The following is a 13948-nucleotide window of genomic DNA, read 5'->3' on the forward strand; positions in this document are numbered from 1 at the left end:
AAGGGAACGTCTCAGTTACGTATGTAACCCTCTTTCCCTGAAGGAGGGAATGGAGACGTACGTCCCGTCGCCACAGTTTCTGTACCCTCGTTGTAGTGCAGACTTGGTTGTCTCCTCAGCAAAAAACAGTGCGATTGTATCTGCTTCCTATTTATATACACCTGTCGGAGGTGGTGCGCATTATGCAAATATCGCACGCCAATTCCATTGGCCTGTTTTAGTTCTCTCGAAGCTGATAGGGCTCTCTAGCGATATCCCAATTCGTCGGTCACTACTGACGTATGCCTCCATTCCCTCCTTCAGGGAACGAGGGTTACATACGTAACCGAGACGTTTCTTTTGCGCTTCATTTAAGCTATAAAAAAGTAGGCTAATATGCTGTGCGCGCCGCATTTGCGCATGCAATTCTTGAGTGTGTGCCGTGAGCACAGTATAACATCTGATTGGACAGTCAAGTTCATTTTTCTGAATTTTACTGACATAGCCTGACAACATCTCATCTGTTCACGCAGTTCACTGTTGTTCAACTGAAGCTCCCTCATCGTCACCTGTAGCCTACCTTTTCCCATTTTCATTGATTCAACTGATTCGTTCAAAAAGCTGATTAATTCAGTAAACAAACACAGCCATTTGTTGCTCAGGGACTCAATTACAGTGCCGTGGATTTGTTTTGAATTAGTAGTCAACATTTGAAGTGGATCAAAACCTTTCATCAAAGTTGTCCTAAAACCTTCTTCTTAGGACAACTTTGATTAACTTTTTTGATCCACTTCAAATGTTGATATTCATTGGCGAAATTGTGGAAAAACAGACAATGGTGTCTAAAATGTAAACATGAATAAAATTAATATAACATTTATTATCATGCTGATATCTGGAGAAAAACGGCACTCTTCATGTGATATTTATTAACTATATTAAAGTCACACAGTGAAAGCATGCACTCTAAATGCGCACCGACACTACAAGACAACATCACATACAGGGATGTCAGATCAATTGTGCATCGTTAAAACAACAATTATTATAAAATCACAGGCTAAATATATCGCACACCCCTACCCTCTTCACAGTAATTAATAATATTTGAAATTCAGGTCTGTATATATTTCTATTTAGACTCTTGGGGGCAGTGAAACAGATAGGCTACTCTGGTGGCGCCAATCAATCTACAATCTTTCACTTCATGAAGTCGTGAATTTACATTATGCATTTAAATTAATAGTACCCACTGCAAAATCATACTGGGTTGGTCACAGGGGTGGCCAGAGTTTATACAGGGGTGGCCGTGGCCACCACAGGCCACCCCTTGGGGGCCCCTGTTCAGACCTAGTGGAGTAATAGTAATAATATTTAGGTCTGAATTATAGGGTCATTATACAGAAATGTCCACTTTTCTGTCCCTAGACTTTACAGAAATATTACACTTGAAAAACACTTTAGGATTACAATTTTTTTATATTTTAATATGAAACAATATGTTATTTGAACAATAAACCTTCTTGAGCCATCAATGTGGCAATATTTGTTTTTTAATTAATTATAAAAATTCCAAGCGCCACAAAAGTGCTCGTCCCCACAGTCATGTACAGAGGGAAAGTGCTTTATTTTGAGCTCAGAAACAGGTTTTTCTACCATTTTAAATATAATAATGTATGCATAACTATCAAGTATATAATGTAAATGACATGAAAAAACCAAATGCCGAATAAATATTATAAAATATATAATAAATGTAGTGTTCACTGTTGTTACCTACCTTTAACAAAAATCTCTTATTTTGAAATAAAAAATCACACTGATGACATCACTTGACTTCCTTCTTCCTATTTCCTGAAGATTCATTAAGAAAGGCCAATGGAAAGTCCACTACCTCTTTTCAGTTATCAGAAATTTTAATTAGAAAATCATAATTTCATATGAAGCTTTTAGTTGAAGTCACTGATATGACCTACTTTATTGTTAGGGAATTAAAAAAAAAAAAAACTAGAATACAAATGGATTAAATTACTTAATTTTGTGAGTATACCATGATTGACAACATGTGGATTGAAACCTTGCAGCAGCCATTTTGTAAAATGCATTTTTCATGAAAATTGCACATATCTTCTCACAGCGCATGCGTTCTCTTTCGCAACTTGCACTCGAATGTTTAAATTGACAAGGCTTAAATGAGTTTAGTTTAAATGCAGATGGATAGCAACATGTGCTGTTCAAGTCTCACCTGCACTCGCGCGCTATCAACACCCGGGTAATGACGGCGAATTGACTGGTCATATAGAGCATACGGCACTTGCATTGAACAAAGTTTAGGGGAAGCCTGAATACGTATCCATTGACAGAAACAAGCATTAGCCTAACTCTGTCTGTCTGTCTGTTTTATTTATTTTTTACAAACCATATTATAGATGCGTATGTGTCGTCAGATAGAGATGAACCGCGGTGCAAGTGCGTGCTGAACCGAGTGTGCAGAACGGTACGGTTGTTTTTTTTTTTACCGAGAACCATTTCACCCCTAATATATACCAACATGGCTTTGCAAACATATGTTCAGATAACGTCTTCCTCTGGCATTCCAAAGAAATGAATATAAGTGGAAAATATTTTCTCCTTTCTACCACGTGCTCTCTGTTCTCTGCGGTGTCTCTTCCTATCAGCAACAATTGCAGCCATGTCGCAAAATGGGTTAAGACATGCTTTTTTGGGCATTAAATAATGGCTCAAACACCAGTAAATTGACGAGCGTAAACATTAGTAAATCGCATTACGTGATTCATTTAAATATTCTCCTCCCATAAATTTTGCGTCTGAAAGGGAATCTCCTACAAATGCATAGCTATGCAATAAGGTCAGCCACAAAAACAATTCAGTCCACGCCTTTTCAGCACTAATTTTGCACTGTGTGTCTTTAGTAGTTTTTTATCACTAAAAGAGGGTTTGCACTGGTGCAAGCTGTTAGTAAATCTGGCCCATAGCCATGATGCAATAAAGGCTTTTTATAACTTTTTCAACAAGATTTGAGTGCCTTGGATTACTATTATTTTTACATCAACTCGGAGCAAACGTTTTATTAATGTTACTGGATGAATGTTTGTTCATAAGTTTGAGAGAACTTTGCCAGAACATTAGAAGAATGTTCCCTGTTAGCTGAGTTAGAGTTGAATGAGGAAGATTACATGTAATTAAAAGGGTCTGGAGAACCTAACTGACTGCAGTTTACAGCAGCTGCAGTTTCTGTAGAAATCTGTCACATTTTACACTTTTTGTTGAATGTCGAACATTTCAAAACTAATCAAGCAAGTTGTACATTGTGATTACAGATTTCTTTTTTCCTGTTGAAAAAATCAGATTAATGCCTTTGTTTGCATAAAGTATGTTTTAAGCCTGTGCACTGTGTGATTTAATGTGCAAATATTGCAGTATGTCTGACTTTATTACCTATAAAGTGGGATAATGGTGTCAGATATAATGTGAAAGACAAACCAGATTAAATCACACCATGATAAAATAAGTCTAATTCAAACAACTTAGTTTAGAGCAGAGAAACACTGCAGACTATTGTTTGTACAATTTATTCAGTTTTTGAATAGAATCAAGTTAAAGTGGATCTCTTTTACAGGTCTTGAAGGTCACCTAAGAACAAAACAAAGGAAGACAATGGTAGGTATAGAAACCTCAATTATATATTATAGACGTACCTGTTCATTTTATGTTTTTGGAACTAGACAAATGATAACAATATTTAAATATGTCTGACAATCTAATAATCTTATATAGGATACTCATCTGCGTCAAAGAGGATTTCATCAGCCTTTAAATAATGCAGGTAATTTAACCAACAATAATCATAATTTAAATGATGTACTTTCCACAGACAAACACACACACACACACTTTCACATTTATTCAGTTGTTTATTCTTAGTTTTATGGACTCTTAAGCCAGGGACAAATTTAATGATTGTAAGGCTGATTATGAATGTAATTTGATACTTACAACTGATCATGCCCAAAAACGCCAGGTCAGTGCCAGTTGCATTTAGACATTCTTTACAGTCAGCATTTAAAATCATATAGTGTGTTTACTTCAGTCTTAGAATGCTTCAGCTAGTTGTTAAGTGTGTCCCTGGCTTTAGTTTGTTGTCCCCATATAACAGATTTTTGTTATGAGAACATTTTCCAAATATTCAGTGTCAGCTTTTATTAGGGGTTCAAGAGTATAGCATTGAAACCCTATTGTAATTGTTAAATTTTCCAAGGATCAGCATTCTCCCCTAAAAGTGATCAGGCAGACCAAACCGCAAGTCGTAGAGACTTGAACTTGAAACTGGAAATCCTCACAGATACTATTTCTTTCTAAAAAGGAACATAGTTGTGATGAAACTGCCTTTTCTAGTATTTTCGACAGAAAAGTGAGATTTGAGATTGGCCTGTAATTGACTAAATCTCTAGGATTAAGTTGTGGTTTTTTAATAAGAGGTTTAATAATAGCCAGCTTAAAGGTTTTTGGTACGAATCCTAGTGATAAAGACAAATTAACTATATTAAGAAGAGGATCTATGACCTCTGGAAGCATCTCTTTCAATAGCTTAGTCGGTATAGGGTCTAACATACATGTTGTTGATTTTGATGATTTAACAAGTTTAGACAATTCTTCCTCTCCTAAAGCAGTAAATGAATTGAATTTTTCCTCAGGGACACTACAATGCACTGTCTGACGCGATACTGTTGTAGATGGTTGCATGGTTATACTTTTTTCTCTAATATTATCAATCTTGCAAGTAAAGAAGTTCATAAAGTCATTACTGCTGTGCTCTTTGGAAACATCAGAAGCTGAAGCTTTATTTCTTGTTAATTTAGCCACTGTATCAAATAAATACCTAGGGTTGTGTTTATTTTCTTCTAAAAGTTTTGAAAAAAAGGCAGATCTAGCAGTTTTTAAGGCCTTTCTGTACTCAATCATTCTCTCTCTCCACGAAATACTTCCAGTTTTGTTTTCTTCCAGCTGCGCTCCATTTTTCTGGCTGCTACCTTTAGGGCCCGAGTGTGCTCATTGTACCACGGCATTGGATTAATTTCCTTAATCTTTTTTAAACGCAAAGGAGCAACTGAGTCTAATGTGCTGGAAAAGACAGAGGCAATAGTTTCTGTTGCAACATCGAGGTCTTCCAAGCTGTCTGGTATGCTAAGGCAATGAAACTGAAACCAGTGCAGAAATGTTCTCTGGAGTCTGAATATCAATAATTATCAAAAAATATAGCTTCGAGCTGCAATTATCGGGGTTCAAGCACTTTAAGGCCTTTAAGCACATGTGTAAAAAGGTATTATATTTATATTTTATTATAGCATGTAAGCACCTGGATCATAGATGGAAATACTATTTACAGCCAATACAGGCAATTTAGTAAGGAAAAACATGGTTTTTATAGGTTATTTTGACAGTTAGAGTGCCAACTATTGCCCGATCTCCACCAATTTTTTTGGGTGCGTTATAACTTGAAAAAACATGAAAACGGCTGTAACTATGCAACACTTAGTCCGATCGACTTGAAATTTGGCATGTGGTGTCTTGGTCCAAGGGGGCATGATGGTATATAAGGACATTGGCGTATCTCGAAACACAGCCGCCATCAGCCAATGAAGTTTGAGCACCTGTTAGACAAGGTTAACGGAGGTTATATATGCATATCATTTGATAGATCTCCTCATGCTGAACAATTTTGCTTCAAGAACCAATGCTGTCAATCAAATCGTTAATTAATTATTCCCAAATATCTGAAAAACCTACTTTTACGAACTAGTCCTAGGTTTTTTACCCGATCAGAACCAAACCAGTCAGGGGCGGAGCCAGGGGGTCAAGCTTGACCACCCCTTTGGCCACCCCACTCACAACTGCTGTTTCTGTCTACTTTTTTGTTGACAAGAATTGCGTTTATTTAAACGCAGAACCGTCTCTTTAAGACCACAAAAACGGGAGACTTTTCAGACGCGCACTTCAACTTCGCCTCAGCGCCAGGCGCAAGTCAAACGCGCGCGGAAATGATACAGATGCCGAATGAGCTGTGAATGGCAAACATTATATATAGCTTACGTAAATGTTTCTCAACTGGTGGGTTGCAAGACCCCGCACTTTTCAATCACGCGCAAATACGGCGTGCTGTAGCCTAAATTTCTCACTATAAATAAAACGCAAAAGAAACTACGAGCATGCAACGTCGTAGTTCTGTGGTCTATTAAGTCATGAAATAACCAAAATGGCGATTAAAGCTGCGTCAAAACTGTGCATGCATGTAGGCCTATTTGATATATATATATATATATGCGTCACATGTCACTGGACTAAAATATTCTGCTATGTGAGATCACTATATAAGGCATAAGCTGATATGTAAGTTTTTAATGTATAAATAAATGTGAGAACTGTGCATTTGTACTAGAAGATGCTAATTTTGCATTAATTTGTAAAATACAAACAAAAATGTATCACATTTAAATGCATAATTAATTTTACATTCTGGCATTTATGTGCTGTTGACTTCCGCTTCCGCATCAGCAAATGGGAATTCAAAAGAGCACACATTTTTTTTCTTTGTACTGAGTTTAATTTAGGTATGATAAAACTGTTACAATTATTTATTTTGACAATATAGAAAGTTAAACATTTAGTGTTTACTTTTTTGGTTAGTTTTTGAAACAGACAAACTCAGAATTGTTGAAGTTCATTGATTATACATAAAATTCAATGAAGGTTGAATAATCTTTGAAGTACAGTATGTAGTTATCTGCATGTCTCATCCATGGAGATGCAACAATGGAGAACAAGCTATTGGGGTTTTGAGAACCAGAACTGACTGAACAATTCAGCTATAGTGTGAGCCCCTTTATTAATATGCCTGCAAGTGAGGAATGATTTAAAAAAAAAAAAAAAGAAAAAAAAAAAAGAGAAAGAAAAAAGGTCAAATTCACTCAGCATTCCATGATCTAATTCACTATCTTAATTACAATTAAGTACAAATGAACTGTATTCAGTTGTGAGGTAGGCACAGTCCAATACATTATAGTCTCAGACTCATTTTTATGTTGAAATAATGAATATTTCTGTGCCACCCCAGACTGGTTGCTGGCCCCTGTCTGGCCACCCCTATGAAAAAATCCTGGCTCCGCCACTGAAACCAGTGCAGGACAATTCTATGGACTCTCTAGATCAATAATTATCAAAAAAGAACCGTGGCAAAATATACTCAAAAGCTTATAAATCCTAAACAAAAACTCAGAACTCCACAAAATTAAGTGAACACATACACTCTGAGGACACCCAAAATGTGGTGGAGATCGGACAATAGGTGGCAATAACTGTCAAAAAACCTTTAAAAAACACATTTTTCCTTACTAAATTGCCTGTGTTGGCTGTAAATGGTCTTTTCTGTCTATGATCTAAATGTTTACATGCTTGCTAAATAAAATATAATACCTTTTTATGTGCTTACAGGCTTCAATGCTTGAACCCTGGTAAATGCTGCTTGCAGCTTTAATTTTGTTTTATTATAGTGTCGGCTTAGCAAAAGCAGTTGCCAACAGGCACACTACAGCCAACATCTGCATTGCAAGATGTAACACAGTTCAGTGGGTGTGGCGCTTTCCATAGGGACCCCGATTGTCAGTTGAAATAACGTCAGACTGACTGACTTTAAACTTTCTGACATAAGCCTAAACATTGTCATTTAATATATATATATATATATATATATATTTTTTTTTTTTTTTTTGTATACTCAATCCAGCCGTTAATGAAGACTGTGACATTACAAAGCCATGAAATGGTTTTGCTATTATTTATTATGATCCTTACAAGCAAGGAAATGCAACATAAATGCTCTGTATACCAACAAGAGTTTCTTGTTTTTCTCACCAGTGCGAGAGCAGGCACAGAGCAACATCAAGAACACTGAACTAAGGATCGTCCTTCTGGGGAAAACTGGAGTTGGGAAAAGTTCAACAGGAAACACTATACTGGGAGAGAACAAATTTGAATGTAAAAAAAGTTTGAGCTCTGTAACAAAGCAATGTAAGTTTGGGGAGTCAGTTGTTGGAGGCCGATGTGTATCTGTCATTGACACTCCTGGGTTTTTTGACACAACACTTCCAGAAGAAGAGATGGCAGAAGAGATGGCAAAGAGTGTGTTTCTGTCTGCACCAGGACCTCATGCATTCTTATTTGCACTTCCTGTAGATAGATTCACAAAGCAGGAGAAAGAAGTACTGACAGAAATTCAAAACATTTATGGTGTCGATGTACTGAAATATCTTATAATCCTCTTCACAAATGGGGATGATATTGACCCAGAGACATTTAAGTCAGAGGTAAATGAGCATAACATATTAGGACCAATTGTTAAGAGCTGTCAGGGGTATCACGTCTTCAACAATAAAGATCAGAATAACAGAGAGCAGGTGAATGATCTACTGCAGAAGATTGACACAATGATAGAGCAGAATGAAGGAGAATACTACAGTAATCAGATGTTTCAAGATGCTCAGAGATTCAGACAAGAGGAAGAAGAGAAAATAAAAAGAGAAGAAGAGAGAAGAAATATAGAGAAAGCAGAATATAGCGTAGAGTACCACAATCCGTTATTTTCGGAGTCACTGAGATTTGTACCACAGGATAGAAGGAATAGAGAAAGCCAATACTCTGACCGTGCAAGAACATCAGCATTTAAGCGTTTCCGACAAAGTTTCATTAAATTTTTTATACGTCTTGCAAATCGATTCCGTCAACACAGAGAAAACCCATCATACTCACCTATGAAGGAATTCAACTAAGAATGTGTACTTTAATTACACAGTATGTTTCTTAAAAATGCAATCCAGAAAGGGTGCAATAGTTGTTGCAAAACAGAATCAGATGTTTTCTGTCATGCATTTTTTCCATATATTTAAATCACATGTAAGACACACATTTTCTACTTGGATATTAAAATTCACATTATGGATAGGTTTCTTTTCTTTTTTTTTTTTTTTTTTTTTACTATCAGAAATGTAGCTGGGTTGGTCATACATTACAGTACTTCTTTAGTAGTACTGTAGTACGCTCTGTTTTCTAAAGTAAACTCTTTGGTAATTTTGTAATAATTGAAATATATGTTGTAGTGTTGAAAATCAATAAAGACATTTGTTTTTTTCTGTTCCAACCTGCCTCTTGCTTTTCCAAAAGTGCCATTTAATTCTTAAAAGGATAATTCACCCAAAATTAAAATTATCCTATGATTTACTCACCCTCAAGCCATCCTAGGTGTATATGACCAGGGACGTGCACAGACATTTTGGGGGGCAGGGGCTCAAGTGGAAAAAAGGGCACTTCTCATAAATATTTATTTAAAAAAATAATAAACCCTTAAATATATTAAGACAACTCTGACTTCCTTAACAATTTATTTTAATTCCCTCTCACTCACGCAATTGTTTCATACTCCACAGATTTCTACAAAATAATCAGTTCACACAGAGACTATGATCTTCTTTAGTGTTCAATAGGTTTATCACAAGAGAAGGCAACAGCAACTATTTTCGAATAGCTATATATTTAGAATAAATGACTGCACAGAGGAAAGGGACATAGTTTCACTAATAATTTGTTTATTTTGCACAAATCAAATCATTTTAATTCTTTTGGTGTTATTGGAATACTTCTTTCATGTAGTGGACAATTTTAAGATTTTGGTCTATTTTTGCTTTAATGTCTTCTTTTACTCTAATGGAAAGAAAACTTAACCCTAACCCTACACATTTAGATGGTGTTTGTTTTAAGCCTACTACCCTCCATCTGTTTGCATCTGTAGATTTCTTTTAAATTAACCAAAACAAGCTAATATGCATATTTAAACACATCAAGAGTTTTTTCCCACTGAAATGTTATAAATACATTATATATTATAACAAATGCCTGCAGAGGGCGCCAAAAGCCTGCTGATTTTTGTTGTTACACAGCACGATCAAATCCACGATCAAAGCCAACCACCATAATTAAAAATATATTATTAGTTAAATAATAATATTCGGACACTTTTTTTTATAGAAATGCTAAAGCCACTGTAATTTCTTCAACAAGAATATATGGACATCAAACATGCAAAGACAGAGCAAGGGTTTAAACTTTTATTGATGTATTATCCTGTGTAAGTGTAGATTTAATAGTAGAATTATGTAATGCTGTATTATGGTTTTTAAATAGTTTTAATAAATCGTGCATCCTTAGAAAACTGTCTAATAATGCAGTTGATAGATGCTCCTCTTTTGGTATTGACATCCCTACAGATATCTTTAACATGGTTCAAAACGCAACGCATTAAAATAATTGAAATTATAATGACATAAATTACATTAGTATCAAATCAGGCAGATGCGTTGCTGGTGGTCAAACTATTAACGCGGCGTTAAACGTATAAATAATCTCACCCATAAATAGTTTCACAATAGTTTCACAAATTTCACATTCTTGTGAACATACATAGGCTACCTGAAAGAAATGCACGGGATGGATCCATCTAGCGCTTTTTTTCTTTTTCGTTTCTCATCGCCAAACAGCAGTTGTATTTTCCCGGGAATAGTTGTCACAAGTTTTCAGCCAGCAGCAAACATGAAGTGGGGCGTGGCGCGCGCGCGTTCGGGAATGAATGGCGTGTCGCGGAGGGAGGGCTGCTGAACTCGACAAAGCCGACCTGATATATAGCCTTTTTTAATTCAGTAAATATATTTTTTGACAGGGAAGCTGTGCGTAAACAGAAATATATATGCATTTATTTATTTATTTTTTTAAAAAGCACCCCAGAAAAAAGGGCACTTCCTTTCGAGGAAGAAAAAGGGCAGGGGCTCAAGCCCCTTTTTATGTCTATGTGTGCACGTGCCTGTCTGGAAGCATCTCTTTCAATAGCTTAGTCGGTATAGGGTCTAGCATACATGTTGTTGATTTTGATTGTAACAAGTTTAGACAATTCTTCTTCTCCTAAAGCAGTAAATGAATTGAATTTTTCCTCAGGGACACTACAATGCACTGTCTGACATGATACTGTTGTAGACGGTTGCATGGTTATAAATTTCTCTCTAATATTGTCAATCTTTCAAGTAAAGAAGTTCATAAAGTCATTACTGCTGTGCTGTTTGGAAACATCAGAAGCTGAAGCTTTATTTCTTGTTAATTTAGCCACTGTATCAAATAAATACCTAGGGTTGTGTTTATTTTCTTCTAAAAGTTTAGAAAAATAGGCAGATCTAGCAGTTTTTAAGACCTTTCTGTACTCAATCATTCTCTCTCTCCACGAAATGCGAAATACTTCTAGTTTTCTAGTCAATGGCCTCCAAACGGTTGAAGGTCAAAAGTACAGTTTCAGTGCAGCTTCAAAGCGTTCTACATGATCCCAGTCGAGAAATAAGGGTCTTATCTAGAGAAACCATCACTCATTTTATAAAAAAAAAATTTTTTTTTAAATTTTAACCATAAATGCTCATCTTGAACTAGCTCTCTTCTTCTTCTCTATTAGAATTCCAGCAGTGTAGACACTGCTAAGTGTATTACTGCCCTCCACAGGTCAAAGTTTGAACTAAATTGTCATATACAATATGCTACTGCAAGTATATAACAATTAGTTCAGACTTTGACCTGAGGAGGGAAGTAATACACTTAGCAGTGTCTAGTATAGTGTCATAGTATGGTTTATTAGTATGATGTGTACTGAGTTTGGTCTGTTAATATCATTGTCTTTGTACATTTAGCCACGTTAAGTGTTTTTCACATTAAGAGTTTTAGAATGTCCCTATTATTAAGTTAACAATACCATTCAACGTAACTGCATTGACCACATTTTTTACATGATGCACCATTCGGCATACCCGGTTAAAAAAGTCACCGCTCGCCACTGCAATATAGCCTATTTCAAATCAGACCTAGATATTATTACTATTACTCCACTAGGTCTAAAATATATTGTTAGCTGCAAACATGATGATATTAAATTTACTATTAATAAATGTGTAAAGTTGCATAAAATGGAAATACTCAATAAAGTAGGCTAACTATGCTACCTCGGATGGTTGAATGGTTGCATTCCACAACTGGTAAAATAAAACATATATAAGACAATACAACATTTTGGCTACTGTAGGAGCCATACAATTTAATGGTGACTTCATTTAAAAAAAAAAAATTCACCCCATAATGGCGGCCGCGCTACTGAAGCGCCATCTAGTGGCTGTAACCCAAAAAGTATCAAAGTGTCGCCTCTTGGGTTCTAAGCTCTTGTTAAGTCGTGACGTAAGGAACGTGTTACTGGGTCCAAGCCTCGACTCGTTTTACTTGAGAATGCCATCTCCACAACCGTTTATGAGCGCTATTTATTCATAATAAACATTTAACATTTTAAAGTTAAAAATTTTAAATACTTACAGTCTACAAAACAGTCTCCATGCTCACAGCGTCACAGACATTAATATTTTAAAGCTTCGGTGTCAAACGTCACATCACTACTTGCAGTAAAAAACATCCACATGCCAAGAATCAACACCATTCTATCTAGAACACCATTCTATCAATATGCGCAACTATAGTGATAAGTCTATAATCCCACCCAGTTTGAAGCAGTACTAAAATGCAGTGGAAAAACAAACCGAGCCAGTAAAGCAAGCCGAGCCAAGCCTAGTTGTACCACAGAGTGGAAAAGCACCAATAGTCTTTTATTCTCTGTTTGCTTTTAGTTCACAGTTTTAAATATTTATTTGATTATTCACATACAGTATATCAGTTGTCTTTAATGTGCTCTAGAAATAATCTTGACTTTGACTTCAACATATTTTCAAAAACTGTACCTGGTATTAAAGCTTCTTTTCTGCAGTCATACAGCATGCCGAGCTGAAAGGGTCTCCCAAGAGCTGCTGTTTCAATCACATTCACTCCCACTGAATCCATGCTAAAGACAAACATCAGAGGAGGGAAAATATTTATATGCATTTATTTTTTAACAAAAAAACAGGTAGAACAGCTAAACAACAGCTACAAAACAGCTGAAAACCCAGCTAGAAATTTCATTGTTCTAAAAATGTTCTGAAAACATGATGCAATGATCTGGTTTTCAGAGGCAAGTTTTATTTTTGTTCCCAGAATGTTTGGATAGGAAAGGTAGGATAACATTCTATAAAAAAAAAAAACATTAAAAAAATGTTTAATTAGAACATTATCTCCTAACATTCTTATCCGCTTGTTAAGTCGTGACGTAAGGAATGCCGTTTCTGGGTCCAAGCCTCGACTCGTTTCACTTGCAAATGGCATTGACGGCCGTTTATGAGCGCTATTTATTCATATTAAACATCAAACATTTTAAAAAGTTAAACATTTTAAATACTTACAATCTACACAACAGTCTCCGTGCTCACAGCATCACAGACATTAATATTTTAACGATTTATAAAAGATGAATCACTATCTGGCAATCTGGAATTTTGGTATGGAGATAAAGGTTATGATTATAATTATTTTGTAGTATTACACCACACTGTGTGTGTATATTAGCACCATTTGTTGTTTTTCTTGTGGTATGAGATAGAGCGTTTGGACCCGGAAGCGCTGCCGCGTGACGTCAGACTTAACAACCAAATAGCATTTTTATCAGTTTCCTGGCGTGCACTGAACTTACACTCCAACTTCACTTAAACGTTTCAAATTTTGGTTGAAAATTAAAATCAGGTACATAAACAGCATTACCAGCTTTACATCAAATCAGGTCTGCTTTATTTCTGTCACACATCTACAGAAGGTCTTATTGAGATTAACAGAGATTTAGATGTATGTTCGAAAGTACTAGTTTGGTTTGGTAGTATTTGCTTTAGTTGGGCAGTTTGACTAATTTGACTAAAGACAGTTTTTAACATTAGCGTTTCTTTGGCTGCTGACTAAATAACAA

At 35.8% G+C, this 13948-nt stretch overlaps 1 protein-coding gene across 2 annotated transcripts; it reads left to right on the forward strand.

The window, feature by feature from the left end:
• The first annotated feature begins 208 nt into the window (after positions 1 to 208).
• Positions 209 to 9027, forward strand: LOC127509988 (GTPase IMAP family member 9-like). Of its 2 annotated transcripts, XM_051889431.1 has the most exons (4): positions 209 to 2476; positions 3620 to 3660; positions 3778 to 3826; positions 7912 to 9027. In XM_051889431.1, the coding sequence occupies exons 2-4, from the start codon at positions 3658 to 3660 to the stop codon at positions 8820 to 8822; spliced, it is 963 nt and encodes a 320-aa protein (XP_051745391.1). In that variant the 5' UTR covers positions 209 to 2476; positions 3620 to 3657; the 3' UTR covers positions 8823 to 9027. The 2 variants fall into 2 exon arrangements, with proteins under 2 accessions (XP_051745391.1, XP_051745390.1); XM_051889430.1 differs by having other exon boundaries at positions 210 to 3660.
• Positions 9028 to 13948: the final 4921 nt, after the last annotated feature.

This window comes from Ctenopharyngodon idella, chromosome 3 (genome assembly GCF_019924925.1).
Source record: "Ctenopharyngodon idella isolate HZGC_01 chromosome 3, HZGC01, whole genome shotgun sequence".
In the NCBI taxonomy this organism is placed as follows: domain Eukaryota; kingdom Metazoa; phylum Chordata; class Actinopteri; order Cypriniformes; family Xenocyprididae; genus Ctenopharyngodon; species Ctenopharyngodon idella.